This window comes from Anastrepha obliqua, chromosome 4 (assembly GCF_027943255.1).
Source record: "Anastrepha obliqua isolate idAnaObli1 chromosome 4, idAnaObli1_1.0, whole genome shotgun sequence".
NCBI lineage: Eukaryota > Metazoa > Arthropoda > Insecta > Diptera > Tephritidae > Anastrepha > Anastrepha obliqua.
This window is the reverse complement of record NC_072895.1, coordinates 70,430,256-70,453,882: the sequence shown is the minus strand read 5'-3', so window position 1 is coordinate 70,453,882 and position 23,627 is coordinate 70,430,256. Positions and strand designations below refer to the sequence as shown.

At 36.6% G+C, this 23,627-nt stretch overlaps 1 protein-coding gene across 1 annotated transcript; it reads right to left on the bottom strand.

Annotated features, from left to right (window-relative positions):
• Positions 1 to 266: 266 nt before the first annotated feature.
• LOC129244206 (histone-lysine N-methyltransferase SETMAR-like) lies at positions 267 to 1,010 on the bottom strand. Its single transcript, XM_054881820.1, has one exon. It carries the CDS (start codon positions 1,008 to 1,010, stop codon positions 267 to 269), a length of 744 nt encoding a protein of 247 aa, XP_054737795.1.
• Positions 1,011 to 23,627: the final 22,617 nt, after the last annotated feature.

Here is a 23,627-nt window from a genome sequence, read left to right as displayed (position 1 = left end):
TGCATGGACTTTTTTATGTCATCTAAGGGAATGTTCTTTAACACCTGTGTCACGGCTGCTTGAATGGCTGGAATATCATCATAAAATGCACCTTTCATGGCAGTTTTCAATTTAGGGAACAGAAAATAGTCGCATGGTGATAGATCAGGAGAATACGGAGGGTGGTCGATGACACAAATATGTTTTTGCATCAAAAATTCACGAACATTTTTGGTTTTGTGAGGTGGTGCATTATCATGCAATAAAAAAAGCTGTTTCCCCTCTGGCTATTCAGGTCTTACACGAACAATTCTTGACCACAAACGATGTAAAACTTGTAAATAGTATTGTCCATTAATAGTTTGACCTTCTGCAACAAATTCCTTGTGTACAATACATTTGGAATCGTAGAGCGTGATCAACATTGTTTTGATTCTTGACTTCTGAAAACGCAATTTCTTTGCTTTTGGCTCCCCTTTCGTCTTCCATTCTGCAGATTGACGCTTAGTTTCAGGGTCATATTCGAAGCACCATGTTTCGTCACCAGTTATGATCGAATCAAGAAAACCTGGATCGTTTTCAGCTGTTGAAATGGTGTATTTACAATGCTCTACACGAACGATTTTTTGATCTTCATTTAATTGCTGTGGAACAAAGCGTGCACAAACCTTTCTTTTACCCAAATCGTCAGTTAAAATTTTCCAAATAGTACCAGTAGATGAATTTAATTCTTCAGCCAACACTCTTGCAGTGAAATTTTCGTCAACAGCAATGATTTCGCGGACTTTTTCCACCAATTCAGCACGATTACTTGCTTCTGGACGACCAGGTCTTTTATCATCATCCAAATCTTCACGACCATTTTTAAATCGTTTAAACCAATTATATACATTTGAACGAGCTAAACAATCCCCACCATAAACTTTTTGCATCAATTCGTACGTCTCACTAAATGTTTTTTCCAAGTTTAACACAGAATTTAATATTTGATCTTTGCTCCATTGTATTTTTACGACACAAGTACGAAACATACTGTCAATAAAAGGCGCGTAACTTTTTAACCTGTCAAACAATTTACATGAAGTTGAAAGCTGACGCTTTTACCTTTTCAATATGATCAAAGTTTAATAGATAGCTCTACGTGTTCCGTGATTTAAATAAAAAGTTCTGCTATTTATTGAGCATACTGTGTAGATACTCAATTCGCCTTGCACCAAACCGACACTTTGCGGCTGTGAAGTGGATAGAGACTGTTGTTGTTTAAATAGCGGTTCTGGCCTTTAGGTGGCCAATAACGGCACGCGGATTAGTTTATTAGGCAGATATTTTTTATGAGGAGCTTTTTCATGGCAGAGATACACTCGGAGGTTTGCCATTGCCTGCCAAGGGGCGATCGCTATTAGAAAAAAACGTTTTCTTAATTTTAATCTTTCACCGAGATTCGAACCGACGTTCTCTCTCTCTCTGAATTGAGAATGGTAGTCACGCACCAACTCATGCGGCCACGGCGGCCGCTAATGAGTCATTCAAAAGCAAGTTCCCCATTTTAGTTAGCAGTCATGAAATGTCAGAATAATTCACCGTACTCAACTTAAACCACAAAATGTGTCAAGCTCTACAATATTTTTCTATACAAAAATGACTTGCATTTAAATATTAGGCTAAGGCATACTAACATATAAATTAAGTCAGTCTAATTAATTCGTTTTGGTTAAAATCGATTTCAGATAAATAAAGTAAAAAACATTCGCATATGCATACACATTCATGCGTATTTATTAGAGACGCTAGGATTAGCGGATATTTTGAATCCCGAAATTTCGGGACTTTAGTGTAAGCCCGAGATTCTTGTTTTCGTTCGAAGCTATAATTTTCGTAAGCTCAGTACAAACTTCAACAGGTCTGTGGAAAAATTCCTCTGGTTTAAACAAAGTTAATGATTTTTTCAACCAAGAACCAGATCATCCAATTCTTAATTCTTCGCTAAGTTAAAAAATCAACACAAATTCTTTTTGTTAGGTAGGTTTCGAATTGTCACAAAATCACGGTTTTGGACTAAAGAAAAAAGGTAGGACAAAAAAATGTGTATTATCTAAGAATCCGTTAGCCGATCAAAACCAGTGACTATGAAACCAAAAGTAATGAAATTTTTAATCACTTGCTAATGCTTCATTTTTAGTAAGAACTAAACGTTTTCAACATACTTAGAAAGTTTAAAAGAATTGTTTTTGTTTCTTGTTTTTTTTGACAAAATAGAAACATTTTCGATTTCTATTGTAAGAAATATGCAATAAGAAATGGATAATCTGGTTCTTGGATTTTGTGGCCGTAAACTGGTGTTATTGGCTGTGTACTTATTAGGCCGGGTCGATTTGTGTGGAGGCAAAAAAATCGCCCATTGCTCTGTGAAAATCATATTTTAGGGATCAAAATAAGAAACTTTGCCGAAGGAACCATACCTCTAAAACGAATTCTGATGTCCCCCAATTTGGGTCGAACTTTTTAGTTTCTTTTCTATAACTCACTTAAATTAATTTTTTCATTTACATATGTTCTGACTAAATAAATTTCTTAAGAGAAAAAATAGATATTATTATAAATAAATAATAAATATTATTATAAATAAATAAAAATAAAGAAAAAACATAGCCATTTAGCTGATTTTTTCATGTAAAGGCCAAAAATGGGACATCGCCCAAATTGGGGGACATCATAATTCATTTTAGAGGTATGGTTTCTTCGGCAAAGTTTTTTATTTTGATCCCTAGAATACGATTTTCACAGAGCAATGAGCGATTTTTAAATCGACCCGCCCTAGTACTTATTGTACTTATTGTGAAACAGTAATAAAAATATTTCATATTTCTTTCTAAAATTCGTACAGTGTACTATGAGTCCATTCTATTTTCATTATATGCGAAAAAATAGATATTTCGAAGTCTAAGCACCAGTCTACATCCGTAAGCGAAAAATTTGCTAAAAATTAGTGCTAAATAAGCCGCTGCTAGTTTATTGGTATCAGATCAGTCCATAAGTTCGTGCGTTTTTTAAAGGGGGTTTTAAAATTAATAAAAAAGATGCTTAAAGTATTTATTAATCAATAATATATCTTCCTTCATTATTTACAATGTCTTCCCAACGTTTAGGCAAATTTTTAATTCCCCGCTCAAAAAATTGTTTGTCCTTGGAGCCAAAATACGCTTCGATATCCCTTTTTATAGCTTCTCTTGAGGAGTAGTTTTTCTTACTCATATGGGATTGAAGTCCACAGAAAAGGTGATAATCACAAGGTGCAATATCCGGAGAGAGAGAATGTTGGATGCGGCATTAGTTCCCATCCGAGCTCGTTCAGCTTGCCTAATGTTTGCCTTGCGGTATGAAGTCGTAGTGAAGCAAAACTTTGTGTCTATTCACTACAGATGGTCGATTTTTGTTAAGTACCTCATTAAGGTTTGATATCTGATGGGAATAATAATCAGCAGTTATTGTCCGGTTTGGTTCTAGAAGTTCATAATAAACAATACCGGCCATATCCCACCAAATAGACAGGAGAATCTTCTTGGAGTGAAGGTCATCTCCAGGAATCGGTTCTGTGTTTTATCTTTATCTAACAATTGGCGTTTGCGAACAGGATTATTGTAAAGGACCTATTTTTCATCACCAGTAACGATACAGTTCAAAAAACTTTCATTTTGAAGCCGTTGCAGCAGCTGAGAACACACATTCACTCTCTGCTGAAGGTTGGCGACGGAAAGTTTATGCGGAACCCATTTTCCCAGCTTTGAAACCTTTCCTAACTGAACCAGGTGCCTGTGAACTGTTCCATGGGATGAATTTAACCTCTGAGCTATCATATCGACTGTCAAATTTGGCTCAGCATCCACGAGTTCGAGCAAGACGTCGGAGTTAAAGACTTCAGGACGACCAGCGCGCGGGACATCGTCCACGTCGCAGTTACCACTTTGGAATTTTGAAAATCGCTTTTGCGCAGTCATTACACCACGGTATCCTCTCCGTGAACAGTGTTTATTTCTGCAGCAGCAGTTGTTGCATTTTTAATATGCCTCTTATACGCGTTCGAAGATTCCATTTTATTTTTTAACAACACGTGATTGTATTCGCGATTAAAACCACTTATTGAATGCACAATATATCAAGGAAAATATAAATAGTTCCGTTATATTCCGCGAATAATTTTTTGTATGCAAAAATCGTACAAAAAAGAACTTATGGACTGATCTGATATATGCATTTTTCAAGTAGTGTTTATTCAAGTTTAGTTTTCATTAACTTCAAGAACATCTGCCAAATAGAAAAATTCCTATTATTCCTGTGAATATATTTTTGGGTTAAAAAATTATACGAGCCTATAACATAAATTCAGAAACTTAAATTGTATTTACTTCAAAGCTTGTCTATGAGAATAGAAAAATATTTAATGTTGAATATTCTATTCATAACATAAATTGATTGTTGAAACCTGTCAACCAATATCGCGCTGCCACTACTAAGGTTGATGTCAGAGTGGACGACCTTAAAGAAGGAGCGAATCTTTAAGCAATACTATGTGGAAATTTTGCATGGGGAAAAGAGAAAACTCTGTAATTCGGATTAATTTTATTCCCAACCTTTCTTACACCTTAGATTAAAAAATATTAATTTATCCCGGGATTAATATCGAAATCCCGTAATCCCGTCGTCCTGAATATACATATATGTATATATACTTGCTTAATAGGATGTAACCTACGCAACAATGTCAATTACAAAAACATAATTCAAACACGTCAATGCACAGTTAACAACAGAAAAAGTTAGTTTCATGGTAACAGACTATTTGCAGCACCAGCACACACTCGCACCCTCATCCATCACCGCAGGGAGCAATACGAAAATATGCAGATAAATATGTGTGCTCTTTTCGGTGACAATAATCAAGTGTAATTAATGCGAAACACAAATATTAAGACAAATGAAATCAGGACAAAGAAAGAAAAAATCTTCTAAAACAGCAAAATGAAATCAAACCAGCACGCAATTGCCTGCAATACACAGCTGTACGTGTACATAATTACATATACGGAGTATTATGAGCATATTAGGAGAAGAAAAGGATCAAAAGACACTGATTGACTAGCTGGTTGCCAAGCTGTATGCCAAGAATGCCAACACTCCCACATGTTTACTAATGAAAGGCAAAGTGCACAAAAATTGGCATGTACACACATACATATGCGAGCGGGTGTGTGTGTGTGCTACACATGAGGCCATTTGCCAGCTCATGTGTGCATTAGAGTGACTTAATTAAGCATCATGACAGCTATACAGGCTGAACTTATAGCAGCAAAGTCAAGAAAGCGTGCCAAGCATGACTGCGTAAAAAATGTACAGAGCAAAAAAATTGTATTATACACACACACACATTCATACATTAGGATGGAAAGTGAACTGGTTAATTTAAGCTCAAACTTATAACTGTCACGTTTGTGTTAACACACGAACAGACACGCACATATATTTGTATAGGGTGTTCTTTTAGCTGTATGAGAACTATCCGGATCGATAACTATGGTTTCACAGCGAAAAATGGCAAAATGTGTTGACATTTCTGTTTAGTAAGGTTTGGCAAGTAATCGCTTAACGACAGAACAACGCTGCCAAGTTGTAGAAATGTACATACTTTGAAAAAATAGATCTGTTCACGAAGTTCGTAGAGCGAAGTGTTGAAGAAGAAGACGAAATGTCGATTAGTCCTCGTTCTCAACTTGTTGGCCTGATGAGGCTCTTCTAGATTTATTATTCAGATTAATTAGAAGCAGTAGTCAGAAATGACTGCTGATCAAATGGCCATGTCGCTGGTAGCCGCGGCGGACATATGTATGTCGGATATCATATTCAAAAATTAAATACCATGAAATTACCCACCTGTGGGCAAAAAGTAAGGTGAATTTATTTGTCAAACTTCGCGGGATTAAAATTTCGCTCTAGTTATTTTTTTCATGAGTTGGCAGCACTGTTAATAACATCTGGGCCAACTTTCATGTGAATGTCATTATGAGTAATATATTTACGCTTGTGTTTACCAAACGACCAAGAGTGCATTTTTCGATTTTTACAATGTCTGAATTGATTGAACAGAGAAGTGCCATCAAATTTTGTTTGCGGAATGAAATTTCGGCTGCGGAAACGTTTAGCATGTTGAAGAAGGCATTTGGTGATTCGACCATGTCGCAGAAAAATGTTTATAAGTGGTACAAAGACTTCAAAGAGGGTCGAGAACGTGTTGATGACTTGGAGCGCTCCGGACGACCATCGACGTCAACAGATGACCAACACGTCAATAAAGTGAAGGAGTTAGTGCTCAAAAATCGTTGACAATCGGTTGACTGTTAAAGACCTTACTGATATGATCGGAATATCAGAAGGATCTGTGAAAACCATTTTGAAATACCATTTGGGCCTACGAAAAGTCAAATCTCGTTTGGTACCGAAAACTCTCAATTTCTTGGAAAAAAGTCGTCGCGTTGATGTGTGTGAAACAATGCTTTCAGACTATCAGGACAAGCTCAAATGCATCATTACGGGAGATGAGTCTTGGATTTATGCTTACGACCCTGAAACAACCGACCAATCAAGCGAATATCGTGCTAAAGGCGAGGCCAGACCGAAAAGAGCACGTCAAAGTCATTCAAAAATAAAGGTCATGGTGACAGTTTTTTTCGATTTTCGTGGTGTGGTGCACTATGAATTCCCAAAACTCAAGAGACCACTCCGGGGAACGCGTTTCGAGTCGATTGAGGAGATAAAAGGTGAATCGAGGAAGGTGCTGATGGCTATACCAGAAATGGCTTATTTGACATGTTTCGAGGATTGGAAAAGTCGTTGGCATAAGTGTATTTCATCAAGAGGGGATTATTTTGAAGGGGATCAAATTGATTTACAAGAATAAATAAAGATCTTTCATTTTACAACAAAATTCACCTTACTTTTTGCCCACAGTATTATGTATGTCGGACATCATATTCAAAAATTAAATACCATGAAATTACCCACCAGACTATAATAAAAAGCTTCATTCGAACAACATTTATGTTTTGTATTAACACTTCAAGTTTGAAGTTAAAAATCGTTTTAAGAAATTGTACTGGCTGCTTGGACTTAAGTACAAATTATCATTGCGAAATAAAGTAGTCGAACGATATAATAAATACAATAAATAAGTAACTGAACGACAATTGCACTAATCTGGAAATATGGAATTGATTGAATCCAGTCTCAAATACTTAGGACTTTAAACTCGCCAGCTTGACGTCGATATTACAGGTATTGGCAAGACAATACAAAGCGTTAGTTGAAGACACTTAAGCAGACTATTGACGCACACAAATCCTGTAATGAAAAGGCTCCCAAATAAAAAGAAATCTACCCAAAGTCGACTTAACCTTCAAACATCAACAGATCTTGAAAAACCTATTTAATTAATTGTCAGCTAATCGTATTTGTCACTGTTTACAGGTCACTCGTTTTAAATGCTATGCACATTTCTTCTAAATGAGCTTGAGGTTATTGGTCCTTTCAATATCACTCTCATTTCATCTCGTTGTAAAGTAAATTACTTATTGTCCAACAACAATTACAATATTTTATGGGACATAAAAAAAAATAAAATAAATAAAGTTCTCAAGTCCGTAAAAACACCCCATATTATCCATAAAACACATGCCATTTGCAGTTTTATTGTTTCAGAATTTTCATGTCATTGCCGTATTTTCCTTTCTAATCAACACACAAACCAAAATGAATACTCCTAGACTAACTTGAACGCAGCACTGTGACTAACTTTTATTTTTTTCTTTTTTCTCTCTTTGCAATATTCTCTCCAGCTTTTGGCTACTTTTATATGTGCCATTTCTCTATTCTCATTTTTAAACTTCCAGTTCCATGCTTATGGTAATGCTCAACTTACATGCAATATTCAAAGTCAAAAGGCAAATATCCTTTAACTTGCTTCCCTGGTCTGACCCTAATATGCATTACATCACACACACATGTTTGCATACTTCAAAAATCTCAAAAGTTGCTTTTGTCATGTCAACTGCCTACTGTTGCCTACTTCCGTTTCAGCTGTCACCTCGGCCTTTGACTATCTTTCTTTCAAAAGTTTTCTTACAATTGCCATCTGATATAAGGCATACACTTCGATTGCATTGTTTCTATGTTCGTTTTTTCATAATTAGCTTACTCAATGTATGATATATTCATGAATCAAACTCCGTTGCCGCACACGAACTTATTTTTTCTATTCTGTAGCACTCACTTCATTTCGCCGACCTTACATGTTTTAATATTTACTGAGTAAGATGTTTGCTTCCATGTAATGCCCATACACACATACGTACATACAGCTGCGCTCACAATAATAGCACCGCAACATATTTCAAAATTTCAACTAGTTATTATTATTTTTTTTATAAAAATAAAATACAACAGCAAAGCGCACAAAACGTAAGTTTCGAACTTTGTTCCAAATTTAAAAAAATTCAATAAACTTTCAATAATATTTTAAAGTTTTTAATGAGAATTGTTAGAAAAATTTCAAGTACGCAATAAAGAGGCAATAAAGTACAAGTTTGAAGTGACTCTAAAATCGCATTGGTTAGTAATAGCAGCAGCAAAAGAATTAACAAATATCAACGCAAATCCACTTGAACTGGCACTATGTATCCAGAATTTTTCTAAACATTCGGATAAAAGGTTTGAAATATTGATGAAAATTTTTTGATTTTTTTTTAATTTTGTACACAGTTTGAAACTTTGTATTATACGGCTTATTTTTCATACTACACTTTGTTTTGTCGCACTGCGATTGTTGTGAACACAGCTGTGCATACATATACATATACAAGTACTGCATATTGCACATACAAGTGAATGTGTGAACATTTGGCTATCCAAATTTATTTCTGGACATCTGCTCCTGTCTATGCTTGAGTGCTTAGTGGTTAGTACCCACACTCTGTTATCTTAAATCAATTAGCTTTATTAACTTAGTCGTATCCTTGGAGTGAATATGTCCATAATTAATGATGTTACAGAAAATTTTCGCCTGAAACAGATTTTTTTCCATATCTCGAAAACAGTTCTTAGTAAAAAAAATTACCTTTTTTCCCACCGATCTGGTATATTTCGTAGGTGATAGGGTACTCCTTTTTTGACTTCAATTCTTTTTTTTTTATTGTAATATATAACATTTATTCTATATTATTGCATAAAAACTTGTTAAATTTTGTTACTCGTTTTACAATAATATTTAAAGGTAACTACCAGTATTTGTATTATTATTATTAATTTTATATACTGCAAATGAAACCTTTATTACAAGAAGGATAAATACTAAAATACTACAATTGTGCTCAAAAAAGGGATGTGAGCCGAAATTTTGTGTTGACTTTATGGAACACATTGTCAACAGTCATTTCTCAATTCACTACTCGTTTGGCTATGGAATCATTTTTCAACAAACAAATTACTATCCCAGGGAATATTGTAGTCAAACAGCCAACCGGAGCCGATAGCAGCGAAGAGAGATTGTCGTCCTTGTCTACAAGCAAACAAAAAATCTCATTTTTCATAAACTAAAATATTTTCAGAAGATTATTTTTGCTTCTGTAGGCAGCTCAATGCATGCCAAAACTAATGGGAAAGGTATGAAATTAAAATATACCTGCGATACTTCGAAATGAATTGTAAATATAGCGCATTCTCCACATATTCCCATAAAAATACATGTAAATACACAAACGGCCAGCCAAACCCGAGGTACCCATTCGAAGGTGTAACTTTTCATAAAAAACCAACTGCCGTTCAGAGTCGACTTAAAACTTTAAACTGTAAACTGTAAACTGTAAAACTGTGACGTACCATACAATTATTTCAAAAAATGTATACTCGAAAACTGCACCTCAACAAATGGGTGGTTAGGTTAGATTAACCGGGCTGGCTGAAAGCCATCACATAGAACTTGACCTTTACGTTTCTTTGTAGTAGAGTTCTTGTAATAAGCCTGCGTCCTTTGCGAATCTATGGAAGCCTTGAAGCTCGAATCCCTAGAGGTAATCTAACTTATCGTATTGTAGAGCTCCTAGACATTTCATTCCGGTTCCAGCTAATGTTAGGCAAGAACATAGACGGTGTTCTAGAGTTTGCAAGCAAATTATGGTACATCACTTACGATAGTTCTGTTTTTCTTTCTAGACAGCGCGAATCTGGCGTATTTATCTGCATTCTATACACACATGATTTTCGCGGTTTTGCAAGTGACTGGATTATTCCAGCTCCTGTCTATCCGTATTTTCGTGTCCACAACGATGTCATTGTACACCATATTTAAACGTATGTGAACAGCGATTTTGGTAATCTCATCCACAGTTTCGTTTCCTTCAATACCTTTATGTCCGGGTACCCAATAGATGTGCAGCCAGTCTGTCTATGGTCTCTCTACTCTTAAGAATGTTTTGAGATGGAATTTCATATGAGTTTATTGCCTTTATCGCCACTTGACTATCAACGTATACTTATATATTTATTTTGGAGTTGCTCGGTGTATTTTTGAATGCTATTTCTGCAACTGCAGTGGTCAGTGAGCTTAAATAACCGGCTGATGCCGAGCTCTCACAATAAATCCGTGCATCCACTCCGTATAACATTTCCGGGCCATCAGTAAATGTATGTATGAGGCGTATTGGAGTTATGTTTCATGCCTTTCTTTCCGCCCCTCTTCTTCTACTGTTGTTCGGAATCTCTTCATGCTTGCATGTTGCATTTCGGAGTCATATAATCCGTATTGGCCATAAAACGTGTGCCCCAAAGGGCTATATCCGCATGTTTTACAGGTAAATTAATCCGTTGCGTTAAGTTTTACAGCAGCTTTAGCTGCTAGGCATTCTACTAAATAAATAAAAAAAAACACAAATATGTAGAAAATCGCGTTGCGAATGTCGTTCACCGCAGCATGAAAGCATTGGAAATGACATACATACATGCATCTGTCTATATGTAGAAATGATACATAGCTCGAATTATGGAGTTTTTGAATTTCTCATGTGGCTAAAAGTAACACAATAAAAAACGCATTTTCTGAATTCCTTCAAAAGAAAGTTATGATATCATAAAAATCGAAATATGTCATTTGTGGTACAAAACTCGATTAACGGCTCAAGTTATTGTCGATGGTACCAGAGTTGAATATCCAACCACTCCCCTTTTGATAAAAACTCTAGTTTGTTTTATGATATTAAATGCAATTCGAAGTCTACTCTCACATGTACAGTATGTATTCTATGTTCCACCCAGTAAACACGGGAATATATACATATTAAATATATATGTGCATACATAGAAGCATATACATTTTTCATGTGGTTTACCAATCTGGCAATATATAGTAAATACAGACGAGACCGCAATTATCTACATATGTGGATAAATATACTTATATATGTACATATAAATAATCATTATAAAATACACATATTCGGAGATACTTATTTATACATCCGCATGTATGTAGTTTGTTGTTAATTACGGAAGAATTTCCATCGAATTGGTAAACCCAATTCACGCTCAATGCCCATTTTCTACTTTTCACTCTAATTACACGAAATTTTTCTGCATTTAATTGAGTCAACGCATATTTTCACATATCAAATTGCATGTGCATACGTATATGCATACATCCATACATTTGTATTTGCATGTGTTTTTGGCCGTTTTGCCTGTGAGTCTGCAATACTATGTGTGGCCAAAATTCCGGTGCTAATATATCCTAAGCCTTTGTAATGAGTTACGTTTCCAACTGTGAATTATTTTAGGCAAATTAAATAAATATTTTACACCGTTGCTTGTAACAGTTCATTAGCAGCAAAGCAGTGCATTATTAAGTAGACTCACGCTTGAATATTTGATTATTTGGTTTATCTCTTACATATTTAGCAAAATTAATTTTCAATACGGAATAATGCACAGATATGTACGTAGGTGTATGTATGTATGTACGAGTATGCAGGTATTACTTTTAAATGAAATTCATTTTTTTGTAACTAAAAAGTAGCATTTTGTTAAAATATAAAAATTACAATACGAAAGATGCATACATTGGAAAATTAAAAATTGAAAATTCAAATTAAAAAAATTGGAAAATAAAATTATAAGTTTAATTTGAACTCTAGTTGCGCGCGTGAAAATTCAGATACTAAAAAAATCCAGCTTTTGCTAAATTAATTTTTTAAATCTGAATATTTTGATGAAATTTTGCAGTCTAGCTATATTAAATAAAAATATATAAATAATTGACATGTACACTTCGAATAGGTGTTCGACCATGCTCCTCCTCCTTTTTGTGATGTGTGTCTCATGTTGTTCTACAAATGGAGGGACCAATCAATCCTAACTCTGTGGTGACTACGTAAACCTTAAAACGTGTTAGACAATATGTGAAATATTATGAAGCTTTATTGCTATACTGTACTCTTATCAGTGGTCAGATTTGAGGAATTTAAAAAATTGAACCTAATTTCTCTTTATGGTTTTTATTAGCCAAAAGGCGTCCGAGTTGGACTAGAAATTTCAACCAGCGACTTTAAAAACCTTCTGCCCATTTTTGGCTCGAAATATTAAGCTGAAAACGTTTATATTCGTCACTTAGAATTTTTCAGTTTTAACCACTGATTCCGATTAAGTAAAACTCATTATGTACGTTAAAAGAACTAAGCATTTGAAACTGCTTCATTCTCTTGAAGATTGTGGTAGAGCTCAAAATTTTAGTTCATTTTATTATTTGCTTTAAAAATTTTAATAAATTATAAGGTTTATTTTTGAGCTGGGTTGCATATGCCCATTAAAGGGTTAATAATTCAATTAATTTTACTTCTTCAAAATTATTAGTTTCACTTTTTGTATTCAAAAATTCATTCCAGATTCATAGCAAGTTTTTCAACCTTTTACTCCACGTTAACCATAAAATATTTAATGAAAGTCCAACCTTACTGAAAAATTAGTTCACTAGTAGAGTAGTTTGTATTAGCACCCCCTAACAGAACAGATGGAACTCAATTTCTTCGTGTGCTATTTCGATAACGACGCCTAGGATTTCTAAACTCGTAGCTATGTTTACTGGTCATTGCACGATCGGCATACACGCAGAAAAGCGAGGTTTATTATTTAATCCCCATTGCAGAGGCTATGGGGACCTGCCAAGGAAGGAGACTGTTGTGCACATTCTCTATAAATGTTCGGGTTTGACTACCAGACGATCAAGGCCACTGGATTATCCTTTCTTCGGCAGCCTTCAACTTAAATCCCATCAACCTTCTCCATTACATCAACAGCTCTGCCCATTACATCAACCTCTGCCCGTTGGAGCGCTCAAATGGTATCAAAACGGCACTTGGAAAATGCTACTTGGGTATTGCCAGACTTGTACTTCAACCATATCCCCTACCGATGTACCTGGAGTAGTTCAAGGGTGCACGCATGAAGTAGTACAGGTCTACAAACTTCACCCTTTGTTTTTTTATTTTTTGTTTCTTGATATGAGTCTAGTTTCCATTGCAATTTTTTGCGCTGAATACAAGTCTGGAGTCCAGTTCTATCGCCAAACCTTAAAGGGTTAACCCCAATCAAATTAGAAATTTATAAATGTCGAGCTTTAGTTTGAGTACAAGTCGAAACATGTAGTCAGGCTTTTGAGAAAAGTAGGGAAAGTGCGCCACTTTTGGATATTTAAATCGGGTTAATTCTCAGCGGACAATGAAAAGCTGTATTCGTTCTGGGCAAAAGGCATCATCGTTAGACTCCATTGCATAGAAAGCCCCTTAAGAGACGAGCAAGCAGGATTTCGCCTTCTTGAAAGCAGTGTTGATCAAGCAAACACCCTTCGCATTATAGTAGAACAATCAGTTGAGTGACGCTCGCCGCTTTACATGATGTTCATTGACTTTAAGAAGGCATTCCATGCAATGGAACGAGACGAAATATGGCTGCCGTTGAATAAAAAGGGAGTTCCCGCTAAAATAATCCATCTCATTAGAGCCCTTTATGACAACTCCGATCTGGTAGTGCTTCACAATGGCCTCGTCGCTTCTTCTCTTCGCACAAAAGAGGCCGAGTAGAAAGTTTCACCCGACATATTGAGGACCTGGGCTTCGCCGATGACATCTTTCTCTTCTCTCACAAACTCTCTGGCATGCAAGCGAAAGCGGACAGAACAGTACCGCTGGAACGCACTGTCGGACTGGAGGTCAACATCGTCAAGATCAATGCTATGAGTGTAAACCACAATAAAGCAAGACATATAAAGGTTGACGGCCGCCCGGTGGAGCAGATAAGGCTCACTTTCTTGTTTCACTATCTGTGTGGCTGTGCTTTGTTGCACTGTGTCGAGGTAAATCTTTTTTTTTCGCAGTACGTTCTCGATGTATTTCTTCACCGCGTCTCAGCTGTTCTCCTACAAAAACGAGTGTTCAGCGTCATTTCCGGAAGTATCCGTAGCCCGAGAGCAAATAAATTAAGAAGTAGTTCACTTCCCCGAAGTTCCTTTGAACCCATTTGTCAATTCATGGAATAAGTTTCGGCGTCCAAACGCCACTCGGCTCAGTGTCCCATCGGCTTTGCCACCGCAGCACGGTTTAGCATATCCGTTCTGAGAAGCTAGTGATAACGTGTTTCTTCTTGGATTCCCACGCATCCATTCAATCCCGAACCATGAGGTCGACTGGTATCTGCCCGCTGATTACAAGCACTGCAGCACCGAAGACAGGTTGAAGCAACTCTGAGTGGCGCTGTTCGTTGTACAGCCTCTAGTGATCTGCGTTTCGCTTTGCAGTTTATCACAATTCTCCATACAGCCATAATTATCCTTATTTTGCTCTACTTATCGTTCCCATGACCTTTGCTGCATTGGTAGCCGTATGCCGTATATGGGCCCAGAAAGTAAGCCAGCAGTCAAGTTGAATACCAAGATTGTCACTACTTTTTGGATCACTAAGGACGTGTCCCCTATTTGCATGCTGATCTCGAGTGGTATGTGACCTCGTGCCATAAGCATGACTTCGATCTTATGTTTGGCGAATTTCAGGCCGTGGTCCTGAAGCCATATTTGAGTCCTTATCATAACTCGGTTCAGCTTCCTTCCAGCGACCTCAGTGTCCCGAGCTGGCATGATCGCCACTATATCGTCTGCGTGTCCCACTAGAAGTATATCTTCTGGTATTTCTATGCTCAAAATCTCTGGTATTCATTTCACAAGAAGGACAAAGTTTTAAAATAAAAATAAGTTACTAAAACTAAAAATTTAGCAATTCAAACTTTTTTGTCCCAATAATTCTTTCTTGATATGACCACCCTATTCCTGAAACAAATTCAGATTTTTTTAAATTACTTTTAATGACGCCTTGTACTAACATTAAAAAAATGGTTGTACAGCAAAAGTTTTAGAACGTACGATTAAAACGACCGTAATTGGCAACTCACTTTATTACCGGTATTTTAAAAGAAAGAGAGAAGTAGTAAAGCCAACATTTTGGCACGATTGAGTCACAAAATCGTTTTGAAAAATAAAATCATTTATCTAACATTCTTCAAAAAGCTGACGGCATATAACAATCGATGGAGCGCATCCCGGTGCCTGCTTTCTACTACTCCCTTTATATAGGGTGATCAATCATGAGGTGCTTTTTTCAATAGTTAAAAAAAAACAAAAATGTAAATTATGTTCAAAACCTTTATTTATCATTTGAAAGGACCTTCTTTGACATTTACTTTTTGAATATGACTTCATTCAAATGTTGGCCGCAACTATGCTTAAGGTGGTCCATTCTGAAGGTCCAATTTTCAATCACTCGTTCGAGCATTTCGACTGAAATGACTTCTCAATAAAGTCATTGTTTCACGAGCTGTATGGCACAGAACGCTGATTTTCATAATACAGTTGAACAATTTGTAGACGTTGTTGCGGTGTGAGTCTTTCCATGATGAAATGCCAAACGCTGTTCAACAAATCCACGATGACAGTTTGCCACAACTCGCGCGCGATCTGTAAAAAAAACGCAAATGAAAAAAACTCCTCTTAATTGATCACCCTATAGTATATACCAATACTTGTTCGCCACAGAGCTCACCAAAAATACAAAATTGTAGCTATCATAAATGGTTTAGTTATATAAAATGTTTAATTTTTTTCTAATTTTTTAGCAGTGAAGTCGTTTTATTCATTCACTTATAAACTACACTTTCAATCAGCTGAAGTCTAATCTGTATAATTTCTGTTCCATTTCTCATTACAAACTCCATTTGTAAACACTCTATTCTAATCCATTTTGCTTCACTTTGCTTTGCTTTGACACGCAAACACGGAACCTCAGCGACCGACCGTAATTTCGGTTATAACAATCAAGCTTAATAAATGATATTCACAGTCAAAGTGCATTAATCAAGCACAGGCGCTATACGGTTTAGTCTTGCTGCTGGCGCATGCACATACACACACATATATATAAGTATACATACATACACATAAGTAGACACATGGCATGGTACAGGGCTGTAGCACAACCATAAGCTGTGAATGCGGCTCAAACTGATTATACAGCACGTGATTCTACAACGCAGCTGCTTTTGAATTCAAAGTGGATAGATGTTAAGCGAATTACTGTACTTGCATTATGCGTTTTAGCTTTGAGGTGCATCTGTGTTGAAAAATGCAATTTGGTATATCCTTTGAGTTTAGTAAGGCTTGTGGCAACTGCTGTAAAAATAAAGATATATTGGAGCAGCAAATGAGTTTAGTACGATTTTAAGTAAATTGTCGCTGCAGAGGAATTTTTTAATTAATACTTCTTTTTCATAGTTTAGATTTTTGGTATTTCGAAAAATTTTTTGAGTATCCATATACTTTTATGAAGTGTGAGTATTTAATATACATATGTAGAATTTTATTCATTCATGTTTTTTGGCTTTTTGCTGGCTAGCAACAGATTTTTTTGAATATAAACTTCATAATTATTGATCAAGTAGTTAAAATAAATCTAAAGCTTTAATATTTTTTATTCCAATTTTCGGTGGGATCAATTAAATCTAGAGCTAGAGGAATCATCTTTCATAAATACAAGGTGATATCGCTTTCGTCGCTAAGTAACTTAAAATTTTCAATTATCTTGATGAAGTCTTACAATCGAGGTAAAGTTAACATAGGCGAAGTGGGCCTTTGGTGGCATACAACTATTTGGTCCATATAATTTATCACATAAGTCTCAAAAGGTAATTAGGCGAACAACAAACAGGCCGAAATATAACTTCAGATAATTGCTCTACATCTGAGAGTTTTACTGGGTGTCTGTCGGCGACAAATCCTATATTGATTGCAACTAATTTTCAAATATAAAAACTCCCACTATATTTTCTTGCATGACAAAACGCCTACATAATGAAATGCTTAAATGAGATGAATGATTTTTTCGATGAAACGAAAGGGTAAGTAAGTGATCAACTAGGTGATAAATACAAAGTGGCGCAAAAGTAACCTTGCGATGTTTTTTGGCTGTAATTTAAAAAAAAAAAATGAAAAACTTTGATTCTTCTTGTGGATTATTTTTATTTGGTCTTTTGATTTTTTTTACATCAAGTCGAAAATATGATGTCATGTAAATGGCCGCCGCCACCGTTGATTGCCATTTGAGCCCTTTTTATGGCATTTTCCATCACTTTGGCCAAAGCTTCCGGCGATAGGTCCACACATTCTTGACAGATATTGTCTTTAAGAGCTGCAAGAGTCTGAGGCTTGTTAACATAAACCCGCGACTTCAAAATGCCCCACAAAAATAAGTCTGGAGCGGTCAAATCAGGCGATCTTGCTGGCCAGTGCAAATCGCCAAAACGGGAGATTAGGCGCCCGGGAAATGCATCCTTCAGCATATCGGTTGTGGCACGTGCAGTGTGTGCCGTTGCACCGTCCTGTTGGAACCACATGTTTTCCAATCCCAATTCAGTTGCGGCAAAAAGAACTCGTTGATCATTGCTCTGTAGCGCTCACCATTCACAGTAACCGTTTGGCCCGCGACGTCTTCGAAGAAAAAAGGTCCGGTGACTCCTCCAGCGAAAACAGCACACCATACAGTGACTTTGAGCAGGTATAATGGCTCTTCGTGGGTTACAGGCGGATTTTCAGTGCCCCAGAAGCGAAATTTTGCTTATTTACGTACCCGCTAAGATGGAAATGGGCCTCATCACTCATGATTATTTTTGATGAAAAATCATCTTCCTCTTGGTGGTGATTAAGAATGGCTTGAGCGTATGTTAGACGCGATTGGCGGTCAACAGCTAACAGCTAATGCACCGTCTGGACTTTGTACGGAAACATCTTCAAATCTTGTACCAAAATTCGCTGTAAAGACCGTCGACTGATACCCATTTGCGTGGCACGTCGTCTGGTCGATGTCGACGGCGCTTCCATGACATCCTCGGCTACAGCAGCAATATTCTCTGCAGAACGGCTACTCCGAGGTCTGCCACGCCTGGCAGCATCTCGTGTTGTGCCAGTTTCTTCTAAGCGAGCGGCTAAACGTCGCAGTGTGTACATATGTATGACAACTATCAGAAGAAAAATATACACAAGTAACGTCGCTTGACTGACACACAAAATAGCGCTTAACTCGAAATAAACGACCTTAATGCGACACCAAATTATTGGGTCGGATACCTAGCAATCTCTCAACGGCAACACTTGAAAGGTCATGGGAATCTTCATCAATATGGGTGCAACAGTGTCTTTCATGGTTGCCTTTCTATCTACATTCTCTGTTTCTAAATGACTGCTGTTATAATGAAACTCGCTCAAAGCGGATGCAAGCACAAAAAATAACAATGAAAATCTGCGTGTTATCTAGCGAATTATATGAGGCATTCCTAAAATATTTTAGAAAATGTTTAAGTAGATTAACACGAAACTCTTTCAACTTACCATTTCATAAGCCCTTTGGCCGATGCAACGATCAGCTTGCCATACTTACAGGCGTGAAGAAAATTTAGCACAACATGAAAAAACGTATTAGTCTTATTCTAAAATTTTTTTGAAAAACGACAATATCGTTTTTGGCTATACACTTGAATATCTTTTTAAACATTTTCTGCTTCAAAACTTAAGTTGCTCAATTAAGAATTGAATAGAACTTTTATTGTTTAACAAATTTGTTAATTAATGTATAGCTTTTCAAACTTCATACAAAAATTTTCACTCAGGTTACAATATAATTAAATACTAATTAGGTTTTGAACAAGAAAATCTCGGCCAGAATGGGTAGAATCAGTAAACAAAGCGGTATCGATCGGTCATCGATGAAAAACAAATATTTTAGTAAAAAATAATATTATGGAGAATAAAAAAATGACACACAAGTTCTGTTCATATTTGCATTACAGCCAACTTTATTCTCAGTTATATTGAAAAAATGTGCAATACTTAATCCCAATTCTTCGCACTCTACAACCAAAAGTCATCATTAGCAGCCATTAGTGATGCATGCATACATACGTACATATGTATGTGTTAATAGGAAGATATAAGAGTGAAAGGATACGCAGGTGTACCATAAAGATCTCCAACTTCATAACTTCACAACTTCATACGGATTTGATCTTATTATGCAAAAATGCTTCAAAGCACAGAGCCACTTCTTGCTTCAAATGTCGATTAGCTAAGAGCTCACTGATTGCAGATTGCTACATACAGGCATATTGTACGAGTACTATCTATTACAGTTTCCAGATAAGTCGTGCTTGTGCTCATAATTCTGCAAAAGAACTGTGCGCGTGTGTGTAGTAGTAGCAGTGATTTCACTTTGTGTGCATAATTGAAGTTTCAGCTCTCAACTTTGATTCCATTTTATATACCTGTATTCACCTTTACACACATTTATATGGATTAACTGGTACGTACAGCCTTTTGACAATTGTCGGATGAGAAAATGAGATGCGCTCTCCCAGTAAGAAAAACTTTAACTAGTTTCAATCATTCTGTTTATTCAAATTTGCATTATATAAAGAGAAAATGAAGCGACATGTTTTAAGGTTACGAATAGAAATTAAGTGGAAAAGAATACAAGATAAGTCAGACGACTGGAAACAATCGAACAACATCCCGATTGTTGCCTCGATTGTACCTTTGCAACCATGTTAATTCTCACGATTGCTTAAACATCTCGGACTCGCCCATTACTAAATCATAAGAGCATTGGAACAGTCTAGGAAATTTCATGGAGAGACTTTTATATAGTGCCAGGCAACTTAAATGTTTTCTAACCCAAGACTTATCCAATTAACATCATGGCAAACCAAGTCAAGCAACTGAACCCTTTTTTGTAGGAAATCAGTGACTGAAACATATTTTTGCATCTGATATGAATAGTTTTTTGTAAATTTAATGAATTTAAAGAATCTTTCCTGCGAAATCTCGAGCAATGTCGTTTAAAAGCTGTGGACAGACTTGTTTTCTCGCCCAAGTAGACGCTATCAAGGGCAACCACCTAACCTAACTTAAACTCCTAACTCGTTGTCATGGAATAACATATGGTCGAGAAAGGGGTCAAACAACCTCGCTGAACACAAATGGAGACGGCTTACTGGTATTCCAATTGATTCGGGATATTGTCCAACTTGCTTCGCCAATGTAATTCCTTGCCTAGAAGAAGGAGTAGGCACCTCTTCCTGGTACGGCCAGAAACAAAGGCACATGCGCGCAACCCAGCTTCATCCTAAGTTTGTTTAAGGAACTGGGTTTGGATGAGTTATTGAGCTCACAAAAGAGTTTAAGCTCTTCAATTTTATTATATTGAATTATATATAGAAAGAGGAATATTGGTTAGAGAAAGTTCTTTCGATTATTAGAAGAAATATCTGTTGTTCTAAAACTATAGCAATAAATGGGTTGCAGATCTCAGGTCACGAGCTGGAGGTATGTTCAAGAATGTCGAAGAACGCTACAATACTTCAGCAGCACAGCGTAAATCTGCACAGCCTCGAAAGCCATCAGACGTGCCCGGAATGAAATCGTCTGAGACAGGACTTGGGGAATCGATTTGAGGCAGGCAAGCTCCTCTTATTTGTACAAGTTAAGAAGAATATTATAGCAGTTACTAACAACAGCTAGACTAACAATCGATGAACGAAGAACACGAAGCTCACGCACAGTTAGTTATTCATGGTAATTCTAAGGAGGCCCAGGACGCTAAGTGAGAAATGAATATTCCTCAGACTTCTGGGAGAAAATGTCTTTGATCAGGTTGGGTAAACTCTGAAGAAAGAGTCAGATTATCATAGTTTAAGAACATTAAGCGAAGATTAGAGAAATCGTTCCTGAGCACTACAATAAACCACTCTGTCCACAGAGTTAACAGTTTTTGAGAATTTTCAGGCAGACATTCATATTGAATAGCAAAAATTAATATGTCTAAAAGATTGGCCCTTTTCTGTCTTCCCGAAGATTTTGAAGTCAATAGCCGTTTGCTTTGTGATCCAATTTTTAGTGAAATTCAGAGCGACGGTAGAAATTTAATGAGTGGGGTGACTACCGAATATTTTATTTATTTCATATCCCAAGACCCATCAGCAAATCCAGCAGTGAGAAAAACAAGTGAAAAGCGGCCAACGAAAAGAGGGGTATTCAAAATGCGATATCCATGGCATCATTAATCATCTATATGATCTGGCCAGCCAGGCAGTGACTAAACAAGTTTATAGATATTGATCTCCTACAAGATGGTACGAATTTTCCCTAGTACAATAAATTTAATTTCACTCGATTATAATAATAAACATCCACCATGTAGATAGTGGTTTTGTAGAAGCTACATTTCATAGTACTCAACATAATTATCCTTTTGTGAACGCTATTACGAATTTGGTCGATAAATTTAAGTCCACTGAAACGGTTCATAATACGCCGATACCAGCGCATGTTCAGTCGGATGGTTCGGTGTTTGGTGTGCTATGTTGCCTTGAGCCATTTTTCGACAATTTGCAGGTTATTGCCAATGGATTACAAAATCGGGAGATGTCAACAGCTGAATTTTGTCGAACTGTTGACTATATGGTTATCACTGATATATGGTTTCAAAAGTACTGTACTATATGTCACACAGCCCCCAAAATAATGCATTTATTACAAACCAGATTTCGCATAATTTCAAAAAGCGTAGCTGTTGTCGGCGCTTTCTGAAAAGGTGAAATACAGGGTGGCTGATGAATTTTGCTACGTTAAGAAACTCAAATAACTTTTTTTTTAGTGTATGGAATTCACTTTTTTTTCAAGTTGAAGGTCATTAAATTTTATTAAATGTAGCTTAACTAGTTTTAAAAATAATTGAATTTAAATGCCCCCCATGCTCGTTGACACAAGTGCGGCATCTTAGTAAAAAGTTGTTCATTGCTGCTTTGAGAGTTGCGACAGGAATAGCCGCAATTGTTGCCCGAATGGATTGTTTTAGTTCATCCAAATTTGTTGGAACGAAATTCGAGTTTCTTGAAATCAGTTTATTGGGAAATTTTCGTCGCAACTCTGTCATAACAGTCTGGGCTATGTGAGACGTTGCCCCATCTTGTTGAAACCACACAGAGTTGAAAGGAATTCTCTTTCGGCGTAGTTCTGGATAGAAAAATTCTTTCAGCATTTTCAAATAACGGTCTCCAGTAACCGTAACGGTGTGACCATTTTCTTCAAAAAAATAAGGCCCGACAATACAGCGTGAAGAAACCGCACACCACACTGTCACGCGAAGAGGATGCAATTCCGTCTCGTGGAGTATCTGTGGGTTAGAAGTACTCCATATTCGACAATTTTGTTTGTTCACATTGCCGTTTAAATCGAAATGGGCCTCATCAGACATGAAAAGGCAGTTTAACATGTTTTGGTCTTCTTCCACCATTTGCAGGATCTTCTGGCAAAATTCCAAGCGAATCGGCAAGTCTGCTGCATTCAGTTTGTTAACCATTTGAATTTTGTAGGGAAATAAGTCTAAATCTTTGTGCATTATTGTTTGCAAAGACTGTCGGCTGACACCAAGTTGAGCAGATAAGCTTCTTGTTGAAACCCTTGGATTGCTTTGTATAGCTGCAGCTACAGCAGCGATCATTTCCTCCGTCCGAACTGGTGGGTTTCGATGATAAGGCCTTCTTGCGACTGTTCCTTGCTCAGCAAAATTATTCACCAATCTCATTATGGTCCATCTGCTCGGGGGATCGCCGCCAAACATCCGCCTGTACTCTCTCTGTACCAAAACTACGGACTCCAGTGCGTGATAGCGGCGGACTATCCAAATTTTTGTTTGCGTGTCCCAGTTATCCATTTTAATAAATTTTAAAGATCAATCTGCAAATTAAAACAAAAATGGAACAGATAACTTAAAAAGAAAAAAAGTTATTCAATTTTTTTTGGTAGCGGCTTTCATCAGCCACCCTGTATTTAGGTATAATTCTTGATAGTAAGCTAACGTAAGTGTGAAAAGTTTTCAAATAGCAGGAGGAGCTCGGCCAAACACCCAAAAACCAGATTGTGCAATTTACAATCACTGAGTAAGCCAATGGAATCAGTTATATACTTAAAA

What these genes read in the sequence shown, in the direction of transcription:
- LOC129244206 (XM_054881820.1), bottom strand. Translation starts at nt 1,010, where the DNA reads ATGTTTCGTACTTGTGTCGTAAAAATACAATGGAGCAAAGATCAAATA.